Below are 18,038 nucleotides of genomic sequence, written 5' to 3'. Positions count from 1 at the left end.
GAGAGAGAGAGAGAGAGAGAGAGAGAGAGACCGGCCCCCGGCCAAATTTTTTTTAAACCAATGCGGCGCCCCCGAATCAAAAAGTTTGAGGACCCCTGGCATAAACCATGCAAAATTAAAAACATTATAGCAATGGATATATGATATGATCTGCAGATATTCAAGTGTTGAAAGTAAAAAAAAAAGAAAAAAAGTTAAAATATCAATATGACTTATTTTTAACGCTTTAAAGACTGAGGCTATTTTAGGTCCCAGGGTGTGATTTTTTTTTAAATTATTTGGTGTAATTTTTTTAAACTGCAATTGTTCAAAAAAATTAATAAAAGAAAAGTTATTATAAATTATTTACCTATTTAAGGCTCCATTTACTTTACATCAAATATTCCATTTAAAAAACTGTTTTAGGGAAAATTCCATATTTTGTGTTTTTTTCATACATTAAAAAAAAAAAAAAAAAAACCCAAATGGAATAAACCATACAAAATTAAAAACGTTATAGCAACGTATATATGATATGATCTGCAGATATTCAGGTGTTGAAAGTTAAAAAAAAAGTTAAAACATCAATATGACTTATTTTTAACACTTTAATGACTGGGACCTTAAACATTCACCAAAATGAAGGGGAGCCTAAAGGGTGACATTACAGTGTTTCCCATAAACGGTCAAGATACCTGTGGCGGTGGGGGCGTGGTCACCATGACATCATCGAGTAATTTGCATAATTTACTACAATGATATGATTTTCTCTAAAAAGGCTAAAAAAATGTATACTTACTAATTAATAATAACAGTTTTGTTTTAAACGTCCATCCATCCATTTTAAAATATAATTACAACACTTTATGTACATATTTATTTGAACAATAAGTTATTCACTGAAATATATTTATTAATTGTGGTTCTTACAAAAAATATATCTTATAAAATATAAAAGCTAAAATGTCTCTTAAAGCTCTGCCCCTTTAATTAGTGCATACTAATTAATTTAACTTTAGCCTACTACTACAACCATATTATTTACCAGCAACATAAAGTGAAACAGAGGCAGAGGTGTCCTGCCACAGTCAGTAACAAATAAACAGAAAACAGTAGTGGTCAAATACAAATAGGGCAACAAGAGAAGTATCCTACACTTCTCTTTTGTAAAGTAAATCTGAACAGCCTATATGGGCATCTACATATGATTTGCCTGAGAAGCTGGACAGGACAAAATGTTGTTTTTTTTTAAATAAAAAATTGTTTTTTTTATTTTAATTTTTTTATTTGTGGCGGACGTAATTATTTCGTGGCGGGCCGCCACAAATAAATGAATGTGTGGGAAACACTGCATTATATACTGTATTGTACTGGTTTTGTAAATGAAAAATCTCAAAATGGTGATGTAAAAAGTTTGAACACCCCTGATGTTCTATAATCTCCTCACCTGTAAACTGGCTAACCGGCGGCTGTGGGAAAGCGTTCTGATTAGCCTGCTGGCCTGGCTGGTCCTGGTACTGCGGGGGAGGTCGGGTCAGGTGTCTCTGCAGCTGCTGGTCCTGTTGTCGCTGCTTCTCCTGGACAGAAGCGACAGAAGAGAACTTCAAACAAGTGAGGACGAGAAGAGAAGGACATGGCAGGTGTCCACGTACCTGTTCCGCCATGAGCTGCTGTCTCTGCAGGTACTGCTGCTGTTTCTGCTGCTCCAGGATCTGTTGATGCTGCTGCTGTTTGAGCGCGGCCGCCACCGCAGCCTGGCTGCTCAGGTAGGCCGCGTTACTATGGTTACCCGCCCCGGGCTGGGCCGCCATGCCGTTGTTTACCGGCGCGGACGCCATGGTGTTGCTGGGATTCGGGCCCTGAGGAGGGGCGGGGTAGGAGTTCTGGTCCTGTTTGAGGAGGAGACACCTCAAGTTATTATCTGAAAAGGCGCACTAGCGCCCTCCAGGGGTTGCATTGTTTGTTACATTAATGTAAAGCACACATGATAAATAATCTTCTGAAACAAGGACTTGATTCTTTTTCACAGCTCAAAGTTGTGAGTTTCTCATTTTCAGAGGACACAAACAAGAAGTAGCAGCTATATTTACATACAGACTGGAGCCAAAATGAAAGGCTGCTTTGTCGTCGCCTTGCACCCCCGCCCCTCCAGTGCGCCTAAGCAACCAGCTGCTAAGCATGCACACAACCCAACACACACACACACACACACACACACACACACACACACACACACACACACACTCACACACACACTCACACACACTCACACACACACACGCATTCTTGTATTTGTTAACTTCTTGAGACCTCCAAAAAATGCCTAACCACCCCATATATATAAAGATTTGTATTTACAACATTAATAATATATACAAACTATGCAAATATAAAAAAAGAGTTTGAATTTCACAAGAAAAAACTTTTGGCAGTAGTATAATAAAAGTTGTCATTTTACTCAACGCAAGTAAAAATTTGACAAGAAAAACTGAACATTTGTGCAATATTATGATAAAAGTTGGAATTTTACTCAATAACAGTTCCAATTTTACAAGAAAAAGCTTAAAATGTTGGCAATTTTATGAAAAGAGTCATCAAAAGTTACAATTTTATTAGAAAACTTTAACATTTTGGCAATATAATAATCAGAATTTTACTTAGCAAAATGATGTCATAATTTTACTCATAAAATGTCACTATTTTACAGGAACAACAAAAAAATTGGCAATATTGTGACAAAAGTCAAGAGTTTTATATGACACATGTCGCCATTTTGCATTCAATCAATCAATGTTTATTTATATAGCCCTAGTAATTTTGAGACAAGTGTCTCAAAGGGCTGCACAAGCCACAACAACATCCTTGGTTCATATCCCACATCAGGGCATTAAAAAGTAATAATTTTACATAAAGAAATGTAATAATTTTATGAGAAAATATTGCAATATTAGAGAAACAGAAACAATATGAGAAATTGTTCTCAATTTTATAAGAAAAAAGTCGACACATTGTGAGAAAAAGACTGCTTTTAGTTCATTTATTTTTGTTGTTGAATTTTTTTGTAATTTGTTTTTAATCTTCATGACTTACTTTACGTTATTACAGTATGTCTCTATTTTTTTTAATGTTTTTAAATAATTTTGGCCAAAGGGGGCGCACTTCAAATTTTTACACACACTTGTTATTTCATATGTTGACCAGAGGTGGAGCACTTTTAAAACAGACACAGTCAATTTGAAAAATCTCTCCTTTTTGGGACCACCCTCATCTTGGTAGATTTTACCACCAGGGGTGCAAATGAGACATTCTCTATTAGATGTACTGGTTTCCTGTATTGGGACCATGATTTATGTCATCACTTGTTCACACCTCCTCATATGGAAAGTACTTTTCCTTGTTGATGTCTCAAGAAGGGTAGAAATACAAGAACACACACACACACGCACGCGCACACGCACTGAGGATACTCTTGTGTGCAGCCTGAGTTAGTCAGAACCAGAACAAAAGAGCTCCCTGATTCACTTTTACTCACAATTCAAATTGTTCTGTAATGAACTCCACTCAGTCACACCTGCTGGAACAAAACCAGAACCAGAACCTGACCGAAACACAACAAAACAAAGTTACCTGTGAGTGTGTGAGATGCTGGCGGAAGTTCATGTTGTTCTTCTGCTTCATCTGTTGTTGTTGCTGCTGTTGTTGTCGAAGCAGGTTCAGAAGGGCGGCCTTGTTCTGGTTCTGGTTGATGGGGGCCCTGGACAGACCAGGTCCTGCTTCAAAGTGGGACAGGGGTTTGGTGTTGTTGTAATTCAGCATGGCCGCTTGGGCCTGGGCTCCTGGCGTTGGCGGGTGGTTGAGAGGCGGCCCCTGAGTCGGGTGGCCCAACATGTTTGGGTGTCCGCCGCCCACTGGCATGTAGCTGTTGGCCCCCGCCGCCTTGGGGGAACCCTTGGTGGGCTGGCCGGACATCAAGAGCTGCTTCTGGGCATTGGGATTGAAATCCTGCGGGTACAAGGAGGGGCTTGTAGGCTTGTCCATGCTAAAAGCCGCCCCGAGTGGGCTCTGAGAGGGTTTGGCCATTTGTGTCCAGGCTGAGGGGTGGGCATGAGGGCCCTGGGAGTGGAACTTGGCCCCCGCTTGCGGCTGCTTGTGCTGCAGCTGGCTGTGCAGGTGCTGGACTCTCTGCTGCTGGGCCGCCAACTGCTGGAGCTGCTGGGCAGGCGACAGGTCTTTGGGGACCGGGGGGCCTGGAGGAAGTAGGTGGCCAGGGGGAGGCTGGTGCTGCCGGGGGGCCGGGGCCTGTTGGGGCGGGGGCACGGCCGGGGAAGAGGCTGACGAAGTGGCGACAGGAGAGGTGGTGGGGTGAGGCGGAGGAGGACCAGAAGATGTGGACCTGACGTGGGGGGAACCTGTGCGGGAGTCCTGATCGAAAGCGGACGAGACGGGCGAGAACTCTGCTTTGACGCTGGCCAAGTCCAGAGAAAGGAGACTCTGGGAGGACTGAGCGCCTCCTCCACCAGTGCTCCCTGGATTTGGCGTCATCTCCAGAGGGTCTTTGCGATCTTCAAAGCCATCGTTAAGAATGTCCTGGATGTCCTCGTAGGCCACGGTGCGGTTCAGCTCCTCCATCAGCTCCGTCCACTCCTGCTCGTTGAGGTCGGGGAGCAGGCTGTTGTTGTTGTTGCCTCCTCCGGAGGGAGGCATGATGGGAAGGATGTCGTCCGGCTCCTGCTTCATTTCCTTGCGCTGAAACTCCGAGCCCGACTCCTTGTTGCCGTCCGTCGACTCGCCCGCCGACCCGCGCGGGCCGTTGGTGTTGAGCGAGTCGCTGATCCCCAGTTTGGAGTCCATCGGGGAACCGTTGGCGGTGGCGTCCATACACGCCTTCTTGCTGGGGGGGAAGCCATCGGAAAAACCGTTGACCTGTTCTCTTCCGAGCGGAGACGCGGCGCTCTCCAACTTCCTCTTCACCGTCTCCTGTAACTGGACAACACACACAGTCCAAAACGTCAAGAGCTGTCAAGAGTGCCCCAACATGGCATGAAAAAGTGTGACACAGCAGGGGGCGCTGCAGCTGGTGTGGTCTAATAGAAGCTGGAGATCAACCCATTATGGCATTTTGACATATTTCAGTATCAAACTACATCAGCACATACAATATATACACACACACGATACCAGTATTTTAAAAATGTTGAATTAGTCAGGTAGGTAAGTAATAACCACTGCTCAAGCACCAGCCTGTTTGCCCTGCTTACTGTGATTTCCGGACCATAGGGCGCACCGGATTATAAAGCGCACTGCCAATGAATGGTCTATTTTAAATCTTTTTTCATCTATAAGGCGCACCGGATTATAGGGCGCATTAAAGGAGTCATATTATTTTCTTTTTTTCTAAATGTAAAAGACTTCCTTGTGTTCTACATAACATGTAATGGTGGTTCTTTGGTCAAAATGTTGCATAGATGATGTTTTACAGATCATCTTCAAGCCGCTTTCTGACAGTCGCTTCGGGATGCGCCGTTTTGTGGGCGGTCTTATTTACGTGGCTCACCTACGGCAGTGTCTTCTCCCCGTCATCTTGGTTGTAGCGGTGTAGCGTGCAAGGACGGGAGTGGAAGAAGTGTCACAAAATGGAGCTAACTGTTTTAATGACATTCATACTTTATGTCAATCAATAACGGAGCATCATCCGGAAACAACAACACCGGAAATGTGTCCCGTGAAAAAACGACCGACTGGAACTCTCTAATAACTAAAGTTCCTTGTGTGAATAATGTAAACTCACTACACCGGTATGTTTTAACGCTTTCATGGCGAGTTTACTGAGCGATATAAGTAAGAACTTTACACTACATTATATTTCAAATGACAACAGTGGAGGATGAATGTCCTATAACAAGAAGATAGAGAAAAAGAAGAAGCTTATCGACTACGGCGTCGCCATGAACTACAAAGACTGATGCGTGCAATTTTTCAGGATTTATGCAGATCCCAAATACAGATCAGCAGGTACCAGAAGGTAAGAAAAGTTGCTTTTGCATAATATTGTGCAACAAAGCGCAAAAAGATCATCAGGACTCCTCTTCCTCCTATCCAGGAGATCGCAAAAAGCCGCTGCCTGACCAGGGATCAGAAAATCTGCAAAGACTCCTCCCACCCCCACCAAGGACTGTTTTCACTGCTGGACTCTAGAAAGAGGTTCCGCAGCCTCCGAAGCAGAACCTCCAGGTTCTGTAACAGCTTCTTCCCTCAGGCCGTAAGACTCTTGAACCCATCATAATGAAATTATCTCCTCAACTCCCCCCAAAATGGATTAACTCGCTGGAATAAAAAAGACAATATAACATACATCCATAAATGTGGACGCATGTGAAAAAGTGCAATATATTTATCTGTACAGTAATCTATTTATTTATTTATATAGAATTATATATATTTATTTATTTTATATATATATATTATTTATATATATTTATTTATTTATATATGCACCGTATTGCTTTTTTATCCTGCACTACCATGAGCTTATGTAACGAAATTTCGTTCTTATCTGTGCTGTAAAGTTCAAATTTGAATGACAATAAAAAGGAAGTCTAAGTCTAAAATAATATGTCTTACCTTTTACACACCCTAATAATACTCGTATGTTGAAGCACATCAAGCTTACCAAAGTCGTACTAAAACATTTTGATAGATTTTTGAGCGGTGTGTGTAATGTTCTATATTTTCAATGGAACATATAAAATGCTGGTGTTGTTTACTTGAGTCATATTGCCATCATAGTGCAACCTACACTTATCTCTTATGTGTGACTGCAATCTACTGGTGACACTTATCATTACACCATGTAGCAAATAATATAGCTTCTAGGTGTGTAAGCTCAATCAAACGTATTCCTTACATTAGGCGCACCGGGTTATAAGGCTTTTGAGGGGAAAAAAGGGGTTTAGGTGCGCCTTATAGTCCGGAAAATACGGTAATTTCTCTTTGCTGGACCCTCTTTTTTTTAGATATCCAAGAATTATAATCACCCTCATTGTCAATAATTCTCCCAAAATATGTTTTGATATCTGACGGGGCATTTATTCGAGTTCTTGTGAGAATTCTTCTCTGGGTGTGCTCACGCAGCCACGCCCACCCTTTCACTCCCTCCTGCAGTTCGTCTCCTCAGCTTACCGGCCAAATCTTTACATTTTTGCCGGGAAATCCAATTTTTGTCGTTCTTCCCTGGCATCTTCCCGGTCCCGCTTTGTTTGCGTTCGCTACCGCGGAAATCGAGTCGCTGGACAAGCCTCCGTACACAACACTCGGAGTGTGGGCTCATGAAAGGAGCGCGCAGAGTTTCTTGTTGTGTGATTCAATCAAATAATGCGACATTACGACGAGAGAAAAGTTATCTGGCAAAAATCAAAACTTTGTGTAAATATCCTGACAAATAGATTATCATAAAAGAGGAGCAGGCAGCAGCTCACACATTTTCATACTTTCTGTAACATCCAGGAAGAAATGTCAGCCAGCTTGGAAAAATGTCTCAACTATCATCTACGAGAGGGAGCCAAGAATTGTTTATATTCTAAAGTTCACGATATTTTAGGGTTCCCTTACAATTTGTTAAATCTATAAAATTTGGTAGATGGCAAGTTATTATGATGTAGAGAAACGCAATATATTTATATAAGTAAGCAAACAAAGGCTCCTAATTAGTCTGCTGACATAGGCAGTAACATATTGTCATTTATCATTCTATTATTTTGTCAAAATTATGAGGGACAAGCTGTAAAAATGTATTATTAATCCACTTGTTCATTTACTGTTAATATCTGCTTATTTTCTCTTTTAACATGTTCCATCTACACTTCTGTTAAAATGTAATAATCACTTATTCTTCTGTTGTTTGATACTTTACATTAGTTTTGGATGATACCACAAATTTTAGACATCGATCCGATACCAAGTAGTTACAGGATCATACATTGGTCATACTTTAAGTTCCCATGTGTCCAGGGACGTATTTCCTGAGTTTATGATTATACCGTATTTTTCGGACTATAAGTCGCAGTTTTTTTCATAGTTTGACAAGGGGTGCGACTGATACTCAGGAGCGACTTATATGTGAAATTATTAACACATTACCATAAAATATCAAATAATATTATTTAGCTCATTCACGTAAGAGACTAGACGTATAAGATTTCATGGGATTTAGCGATTAGGAGTGACAGATTGTTTGGTAAACGTATAGCATGTTCTATGTTATAGTTATTTGAATGACTCTTACCATAATATGTTACGTTAACATACCAGGCACGTTCTCAGTTGGTTATTTATGCCTCATATAACGTACACTTATTCAGCCTGTTGTTCACTATTCTTTATTTGTTTTAAATTGCCTTTCAAATGTCTATTCTTGGTGTTGGGTTTTATCAAATACATTTCCCCCAAAAATGCGACTTATACTCCAGTGCGACTTATACGTTTTTTTCCTTCTTTATTATGCATTTTCGGGCGGTGCGACTTATACTCCGGAGCGACTTATACTCCGAAAAATACGGTATATATGTATATATACACACGCACACACTGTGTATATATATAGTACAGGCCAAAAGTTTGGACACACCTTCTCATTTCAATGTGTTTTCTTTATTTTCATGACTATTTACATTGTAGATTGTCACTGAAGGCATCAAAACTATTGACACATATGAAGTGAAAACCATTTCAGGTGACTACCTCTTGAAGCTCATCGAGAGAATGCCAAGAGTGTGCAAAGTAGTAATCAGAGCTGGCTATTTTGAAGAAACTAGAACCGCCCGAATGCAGCTGAGATAGGCTCCAGCACCCCCCGCGACCCCAAAAAAGGGACAAGCGGTAGAAAATGGATGGATGGATGGATATAATGTAAAACATGTTTTCAGTTAATTCACCTTTTTTTGTTAAGTACATAACTCCACGTGTTCATTTATAGTTTTGATGTGACAATCTACAATCTAGTCATGAAAATAAAGAACACGCATTGAATGAGAAGGTGTGTCCAAACCTTTGGCCTGTACTGTATACAGTATATACTGCTGATTGCGGATGGACATTCGCCGCTAGCTAGCTAGCCATATCTTAAAGCACCTCTTCCTGAGGGCGTTTCATTGTTATAACTTCACCTTTATCGTTAGTTTTTAAGCCAAAATGCATCCATTCTCCCTTTTCATTAGTACAGCGAGACTATAATAGTACCGGTATACCGTACAACCCTGGTCACTACTGGTCCCATTTTTCCTAAAAAAAAAAGCTTTCTCCAGCTGTTTACTGACATATCCTATATTCATGTTTAAATAACTTTTACTGTGAAAGAAAATCGGCTCCAAATATCCGTTATCGGCCTCTTTGACTACGAATAAATCGTATCGGCCGTGAAAGAAGCGGTCGATCTCTTATAGAAACAGCTGCAGGCAGCTTTTACACAAGACAAAGAGCCTCCTCAGAGTGGGGACTATCTGATGGAAAGATTCAGAAGGCGCAGAGCATCAGCTGATCATCACACTGCTACAGTCTCTCACTGTCCCCTCATCTCGTCTGTCCACCATGGGGGCCACAGCCATAGCCGCTCGGCCCCTCGTCTCCGCAATATGGACTCATTTAGTCTCTTCAAATCAAGCAACAACAACACTTACTCTGCTTATTCACTCTAATATTAGAAATCCATTATGTTTTTAATAGACAGTCTGCAATTCCTTCCGTTATAAGTTCATCTAATTTTTTCAAGATTTTATTGGTCCCTATTTGGTGTTTTGTCCTGTGTCCTTCAGTGACTAGAAAGGCGCTTTATAAATAAAATGAAGCATCATATTTATTACAATATGGCTGAAAATTGTATCACCATATAAATGCTTTATATCGGTCGAAATCGACTATTGATATTTTTATAACCTATCAAAAATAAGGACCAGAAGAAAAATATATTAAATGTAAACGGTTTTTTTATCTCAAATGTAGCCTTCCTCTGATTATAATCCCCTCAGCTATCAAGACGGAAAGGAAATGTCAACACAAGCATGGAAATGAAGATGCAAACATAAGGAATAGTGTAACAAAATAGTTAGTGTGAAAATGTAAACATAAAAAAACACAAGAACTATTTTCTGTAGGTTTAGTGCCAGGAAGTTAGGGCTGTAAAGTGCGAGCGATTTAATTGCATTTGCGAGTACAAATAGGTTCTGTAAAATAAATCCATCCAAATTTGATCAAACTAGAGTAAAATGTTCACCCATCTGTATAGCATGAACAAGTGATTGAGCGCGATGAAAGCTGTGTGTGTCCCTCTCTCCTGCGCCATGCACAAAGAGGTGCAGGACTTGAACCCCGAGCTCACACACAGAAGAAACAAGGTCTGAATGGAGGAACTGGTCAGTAAAAAAACTTTTTTCACCACCTTAACACTTGACAAACGGCACTGCGCACTAGTTACTATACAAGGGTCGGAGGGAATATTGAAGAACACATCCAAACAATACCCTGTTTGTTGACAAGAACACAGCCATGGAAGCATATTCAATCTGTTAAGCAGAGGAAACACAAACCAGTGAAAGATTCAAGAGAGCTGCCGTCAGACGTCAACTGCAAAATGCCGCTGCTAGCCTGCTAAGCTAACAAAAACAGCTCAAGCTAAGTACCTGTGAGACTCAGAGCGTGGACTCACTGATGTCACTATGCACCGCATTTTCAACACGCTGCTCTCATATACTTGGTATAAAACTAATCTTAACTGCTTATGCCAGATATTTAAAGTTTTTATTTTTTTTTAAAGTAACAAATTAATTTATTTCCCTAGTAATTAACTACATTTATTAAAGAGTAATTTTGGTTAGTAAATCAATTACTTTTTTGGTAAAGTCATTTTCAGTACACAGCATCATGAAGCAGTTGTCAGGTTGGTGGTCTTTGTGTGTATGTCCTATAATGTGTACCTATAAAAACACCATTGTCAAAGGTCAATTATTTTCATCTTGCCGTGGACGATTGAACCGCGTAACTTTATTTCACATTTTGCTCATTTGTGTCTTTGTTAGCTGAAGAATTGAGGATAGCTAAATGTCTTTTTACAGTAGATTGTCGATTAAATTGGACTTTTCTTATATTATTTTCAAGGCTTTTTTCTTTTGTATTATCTCAAAACACCTTTTAAGTTGGGATCCTATGCTACAAAACCAATTTTTCCTACTTGTTTTTGTGTATTTACACATATGTACCGTATTTTCTGTACTATGATGGGGCACTTAAAATCCTTCTTCCCCCTCAAAACTCGACAGTGCGCCTTATAACCCGGTGCTCCTAATGTACGGCATAATTCTGTTTTTTCTTACCGACCTCGAAGCAACGTTCCGCAATTGTTAACTGTTAGCATGCTAACAATAGCATGCTAGTAAGCTAACTTAAGCCTGCTAACTTTTTCATCTAATTTCACACTTTTTTTTCTATTTCCACAGCCATACACCTTTTGAGTCATATAACTTGGTATATGAAACATGCTGACTGTTATCATGCTATCGTTAGCACACATGCTAAGTGTTAGCATTTTTATGTAAACATGCTACTGATTTAGGCTAGCTCTGTGGCTCATTTTGTACAGTTACACCTAAAACTCACGGATTCAGACACTCGGCACCATCTAATAAGTACGCCGGCGAAAAACTTCTGCTTTTTTCTCCGACAAATAAAAAAAAGTTTAGCATTTTATCAAACACATTTTTTATTGATATCGGTTACGTGTCTATTGCGATATATATATATATATATATAGATATATATATATATATATATATATATATATATATATATATATATATATATATATATACACACACCGTATTTTTCGGACTATAAGTCGCAGTTTTTGTTGTATTTCCGTAGCCATACACCTTTGAGTCATATAACCTGGTATATGACACATGCTGGCTGTTATCGCTCTTATACTCAGGAGCGACTTATGTGTGAAATTATTAACACATTACCGTAAAATATCAAATAATATTATTTAGCTCATTCACGTAAGAGACGTATAAGATTTCATGGGATTTAGCGATTAGGAGTGACAGATTGTTTAGTAAACGTATAACATGTTCTATATGTTATAGTTATTTGAATGACTCTTACCATAATATGTTACGTTAACATACCAGGCACATTCTCAGTTGGTTATTTATGCGTCATATAACGTACACTTATTCAGCCTGTTGTTCACTATTCTTTATTTTAAATTGCCTTTCAAATGTCTAATCTTGGTGTTGGGTTTTATCAAATAAATTTCCCCCAAAAAATGTGACTTATACTCCAGAGCAATTTATATATGTTTTTTTTCTTCTTTATTATGCATTTTCGGCCGGTGCGACTTATACTCCGAAGCGACTTATACTCCAAAAAATATGGTATATTATATATATATATATATATATATATATATATATATATATATATATATATAGTTTTATAACTCACCTCACAAGGTTATGAAGCTAACATCTAATTTCCTGTTGAATTCATGTAGACGACACGTTATGACGACATAAATAATAGACTTGGGGTGATGAATACATATGTTTTGCAGCGGATTTAAAAAGGTAATTAGAGCCATAAAATAAAAATGTTAGAGAGGGCTTGTAAAAGTCTGATGAATGAACTGTCCTCCAGCCTCAGAGAAGTAAGTCACATGAGCACAAAGGCGCCATGGCGGGCACCACTAAACTATGCAGAGAATTTCCTGATTGGTGGACCGGTATCCTCACAGTCTAGATCGGAGACGTGCTCCTGGTCCAGTTGTGCTATGGCGGGGGCGGGGGGGATATGATGACATAATCAACATGACACCAGACCATTAGCCCGTTCACCGGGAAGACGTGCGTGCCAGCAGCTACACGGCGACTGCTTTGTAAGGAATGTCCCTACCAGCGTCACGCAAAGAAGACAAATCCACACAATGACATGTGTGCCGTCCTCTTTGAGAGGCTTTTCTGAGTCACTCAACCTCTGGAACCTGAAATACTGGTCTGAGCCCTCCCTTTGGTTACCATGGAAACACACCTGCTTGGAAGGGTGGGGGGGGGGTGTAAAGCATTCAGGCTATTAGTGTCTTGTCTACTTCAGTGATCACGGAACAACACACCGTGGTCAACTGAAACTAATGATGCTAACATGTAGCACTTGCTAAGGGCTAACGCTACCTGGGCTACCTACTCCCAAAGAAAGTGTTTACATTGAGTACAGAAAATGGTTATCTACCAACGGCAACACAATGGATAAACAAGGTGTCTGGTGTTCTTGGATGTTGGCTGCACACAACAATGCTAAGTATGCATGAAGTCTTATCGCCAATGGAATGCTGAGGTTGTTGTGGCTGCTATCACCGTGACAACATAAACTCATGTAAAGTACGATATGTATTAGGAGTACGTACCACCATTTTTAAAGTCACAGTACAGTACAAGAACAAAATGCACAACGTATAAAACTGCTTAGCTTTTGCATTAACAGCTAGCTTCCATTGCTTTTTCCAAATCAAACCTAAAAAACAGTGGCAGGTAATCCGACAACCATTAACAATGAAAAGAGAAATATTCATGTAGCATACAGAAAAACTGAGGAAAGCTTTGTGTTATCTACGAGGTCAGATTTTAATATTGAATTTAGGGCCAATAAAACAAGGCTACAAAGCATTTATTTTAAGCAAAGTGCAACAATAGTTTAAAGGCCTACTGAAATGAAATGCTTTTATTTAAACGGGGATAGCAGATCCATTCTATGTGTCATACTTGATCATTTCGCGATATTGCCATATTTTTGCTGAAAGGATTTAGTAGAGAACATTGACGATAAAGTTCGCAACTTTTGGTCGCTGATAAAAAAGCCTTGCCTGTACCGAAAGTAGCGTGACGTCGCAGGTTGAAAGGCTCCTCACATTTCCCCATTGTTTACACCAGCAGCGAGAGCGATTCGGACCGAGAAAGCGACGATTACCCCATTAATTTGAGCGAGGATGAAAGATTTGTGGATGAGGAACGTGAGAGTGAAGGACTAGAGTGCAGTGCAGGACGTATCTTTTTTCGCTCTGACCGTAACTTAGGTACAAGCTGGCTCATTGGATTCCACACTTTCTCCTTTTTCTATTGTGGATCACGGATTTGTATTTTAAACCACCTCGGATACTATATCCTCTTGAAAATGAGAGTCGAGAACGCAAAATGGACATTCACAGTGACTTTTATCTCCACGACAATACATCGGCGAAGCTCTTTAGCTACGGAGCTAACGTGATAGCATCGGGCTTAACTGCAGATAGAAACAAAAGAAATAAACCCCTGACTGGAAGGATAGACAGAAAATCAACAATACTATTTAACCATGGACATGTAAATACACGGTTAATGCTTTCCAGCCTGGCGAAGCTTAACAATGCTGTTGCTAACGACGCCATTGAAGCTAACTTAGCTACGGGACCTCGTCAGAGCTATGATAAAAACATTAGCTATCCACCTACGCCAACCCTCATCTGCTCATCAACACTTGTGCTCGCCTGCGTTCCAGCGATCGACGAAGGACTTCACCCGATCATCTATGCGGTCGGCGGCTAGCGGCGGCTAGCGTCGGATAGCGCGTCTGCTATCCAAGTCAAAGTCCTCCTGGTTGTGTTGCTGCAGCCAGCCACTAATACACCGATCCCACCTACAGCTTTCTTCTTTGCAGTCTTCATTGTTCATTAAACAAATTGCAAAAGATTCACCAACACAGATGTCCAGAATACTGTGGAATTTTGTGATGAAAACAGAGCTTTTTGTATTGGATACAATGTGTCCGAATACTTCCGTTTCAACGATTGACGTCACGCGCATACGTCATCATACATAGACGTTTTCAACCGGAAGTTTCGCGGGAAATTTAAAATTGCACTTTATAAGTTAACCCGGCCGTATTGGCATGTGTTGCAATGTTAACATTTCATCATTGATGTATAAACTATCAGACTGCGTGGTCGGTAGTAGTGGGTTTCAGTAGGCCTTTAAATAGTGTGAGTGATTACTTTATTTTTGGTTGAAGTTCACCAATAATTGTTCACCATTAGGGATGCAAGGATAAACTGGGATGCAAGGATAAACTGTATAATGATAAAGTGCAGTAAATTTCCCATGGTTAGTATTACCGTATTTTCCGGACCATAGGGCGCACCGGATTATAAGGCGCACTACCGATGAATGGTCTATTTTTTATAAATCTTTTTTACTGGATTATAAGGCGCATTAAAGGAGTCATATTATTATTTTATTTTTTTCTAAATGGAAAACACTTCCTTGTGGTCTACATGTTCTTTGGTCAAAATGTTGCATAGATGATGTTTTACAGATCATCTTCAAGCTGCTTTCTGACAGTCGCTTCCGGATGTGGCGTTTTTTGGGCGCTCTTATTTACATGGCTCACATTTGGCAGCGTCTTATCCCTGTCATCTTTGTTGTAGCGTGCAAGGACGATGGCGCTAACTGTTTTAATGACATTCAGACTTTACTTCAATCATGACGGAGCAGCATCTCCTCATCCGGAAACAACAACACCGGAAATGCGTCCCGTGAAAAAACGTCCGACCGGAACTCTCTAATAACTAAAGTTCCTTGGGTGAATAATGTAAACTCACTACACCGCTTTCATGGCGAGTTTACTGACAGATATAAGTAAGAACTTTACACTACTTTATATTAGAAATGGCAACAGCGGAGCATGAATGTCCCATAACAAGAAGATAGAGAAATAGAAGAAGCTTATCGACTACGGCGTCGCCATGGACTACAAATGCGGATGCGCGCAATTTTTCAGGACTTATACAGATCCCAAATACAGATCAGCAGGTACCAGAAGGTAAGAAAAGTTGCTTTTGCATATTTTGTGAAACAAAACACCAGATAATATGACACCATAATAATACTTGTATGTTGAAGCACATCAAACGGTGCAGCCTACACTTATCTCTTATGTTTGACTGCCATCTACTGGTCACACTTATTGCACCATGTACCAAATAAAATTGCTTCGAGGTCGGCAAGCTCCACCAAACTTATTCCTTACATTAGGCGCACAGGGTTATAAGGCGCGCTGTCGAGTTTTGAGGAAAAAAAAGGAATTTGAGTGCGCCTTATAGTCCGGAATATACGGTACTTTTTCAAATAACAATTATCGTAAAACTGTGAATGATAACACTTTGATAATGTCACAGACCGGTGGTGACACTGCTCCTATACCGAAGAAGCAAGCTAGCCAGCTTAAATACTAATATGAAAACAAGAGACAAGGGATCGACCGATTAACAGCACCGGTATTTGACGTACATTGGAATCCATCTTTTTTTAGTGAACATAGTCAACAACATGTAATAGTACTGTAAATTCTAGATTATTATAGTGCTATCTTGCACAATTTTCACATTTATCTTGGTTATTTATGTTATTGTTTTTTCTGCCATATGATTTTGTTTATAATGCTTTTGTTGCTTTCATATGCACATTAAATGTTCTACATGTGGTCCATGAAACATTGTTTTCATCCACAGAAATGTTTCTCCTACAAATGAAATCATTTTGAATGTGTTTTTTTTAAAGAAAACTTGGTTAAAAGATTTCAGTATATTTGTAGAAAATTTTGAGCACATTTAAAAATACCGCGATAAAGAGCAACTCCTATTGTCTCCAATGTTAGCTGAATTTTGCTCACGTTTATTTACAAGTTAGAATGCATTAAAAATAAAACATAAAGCTTCTTGTCTTACATAAGGATTGTGAATGATAGGCAAAACAAGTGCACCTCCTCTTTAAAGGTACCCAATGATGCAAAAGCAACATTTCTTACCTATTGGTACCTGTTATTGTGTATTTGGGATCTGCATAAGTCCCAAAAATGTGAAATCAAACCATGGAGGCATGGCGTAGATGTTTATAAAACAATCTTGCCTTCCTTCATACTTCCTCCAAACGAGCCGTTTGGAATTTGCCCAAGTTGTGACGTCAGCAGATATCTCAATACATGGTTAAACTTTAAAACAGATCTTTGCGCGAGTCCGCCACTGTCGTCAATTAGTGCATTATTTTTCTCTATCCTCTTATCGTGGAGCAGACTGGCTCGTACATGCACATGCATCCTTTGCCGCTGCCATTTCTAAAACAAAGTAGCTTGCAGTTACAACATATAGTCAGTAGACTCCAAATGGAAGCGCTAAAAACCACAACAAAGATGATGGGGAGAAGACGCTGTCGAAGTGGAGGCACGTAAATAAGACCACCCACAAAACGGCACATTTGAAAGAGACAGTCAGAAAGCAGCTTGAAGATAAAACATCATCTATGCAACATTTTGACCAAAGAACCACTATGACATGTTATGTAGACCTAGGGCTGGGCGATAAGGCTGAGAACTATCACGATATACGTTTTTTATATTGATCGATCATTATGGATATTTTTTATGACCTATAGAAAATATTAACCAGGGGGAAAAAAATTAAATGTTAATATTTTCCTTTCCTCTGATTATAATACCCTCAGGTATCAAGGCAGAAAGGAAAGGAAATGTAATATTTACGTGTGTTGCTCATTTTAAGCATGCGGCGACATATTAATTTCACAGACGCATCACAACGTTCACTTTTCCCTTCAAAAACAACACTGCTAATCGTGGCAGATTTGTGAGAGACCACAAGGACTACTTTGGGACAAACAATGATCCAGAAACTTTTTTTCTGAAGCTGAATAAAAAGAGGATGATGTACAACTTTTAGAAGCTGTGTGGTAAGCAGATCCAGCAAGTCGCAGTATTGCCAAAAGCTAAACAAGATACACAAACTACGAACATAGTCAATCAATCACTTACTGTACAATGTCTGCTCTCACTGGGATGCAGACCGATAGGATGTTTATATATTCCAGTTTAGATGAAGAATTAATGATAAACCTCAGGATAATAAAAATTTAAAAAGGTGCTGCAAACTAGCGCCTTTTCCACCATCTCTGGGTCTAAGTTGAATGTCAAAGTTG

General features: G+C 39.8%; 1 protein-coding gene across 2 annotated transcripts in view; it reads right to left on the bottom strand.

Moving 5' to 3' along the window:
• maml1 (mastermind-like transcriptional coactivator 1) overlaps positions 1-18,038 on the bottom strand; it is a 28,281-nt gene that overhangs the window by 4,840 nt on the left and 5,403 nt on the right. For both annotated transcript variants that reach the window (XM_062039603.1, XM_062039604.1), the window contains 3 exons: positions 3,607-4,962; positions 1,632-1,868; positions 1,427-1,556 (listed from right to left, as the gene is read on the bottom strand). In XM_062039603.1, coding sequence (XP_061895587.1) covers positions 1,427-1,556; positions 1,632-1,868; positions 3,607-4,962 — 1,723 coding nt within the window. The remainder of the gene's footprint in view (positions 1-1,426; positions 1,557-1,631; positions 1,869-3,606; positions 4,963-18,038) is intronic.

The sequence above is a fragment of the Entelurus aequoreus genome, linkage group LG28, assembly GCF_033978785.1.
Source record: "Entelurus aequoreus isolate RoL-2023_Sb linkage group LG28, RoL_Eaeq_v1.1, whole genome shotgun sequence".
NCBI lineage: Eukaryota > Metazoa > Chordata > Actinopteri > Syngnathiformes > Syngnathidae > Entelurus > Entelurus aequoreus.
Note: the sequence above shows the minus strand (reverse complement) of the source record. Positions and strands in the feature narration are given on the sequence as shown.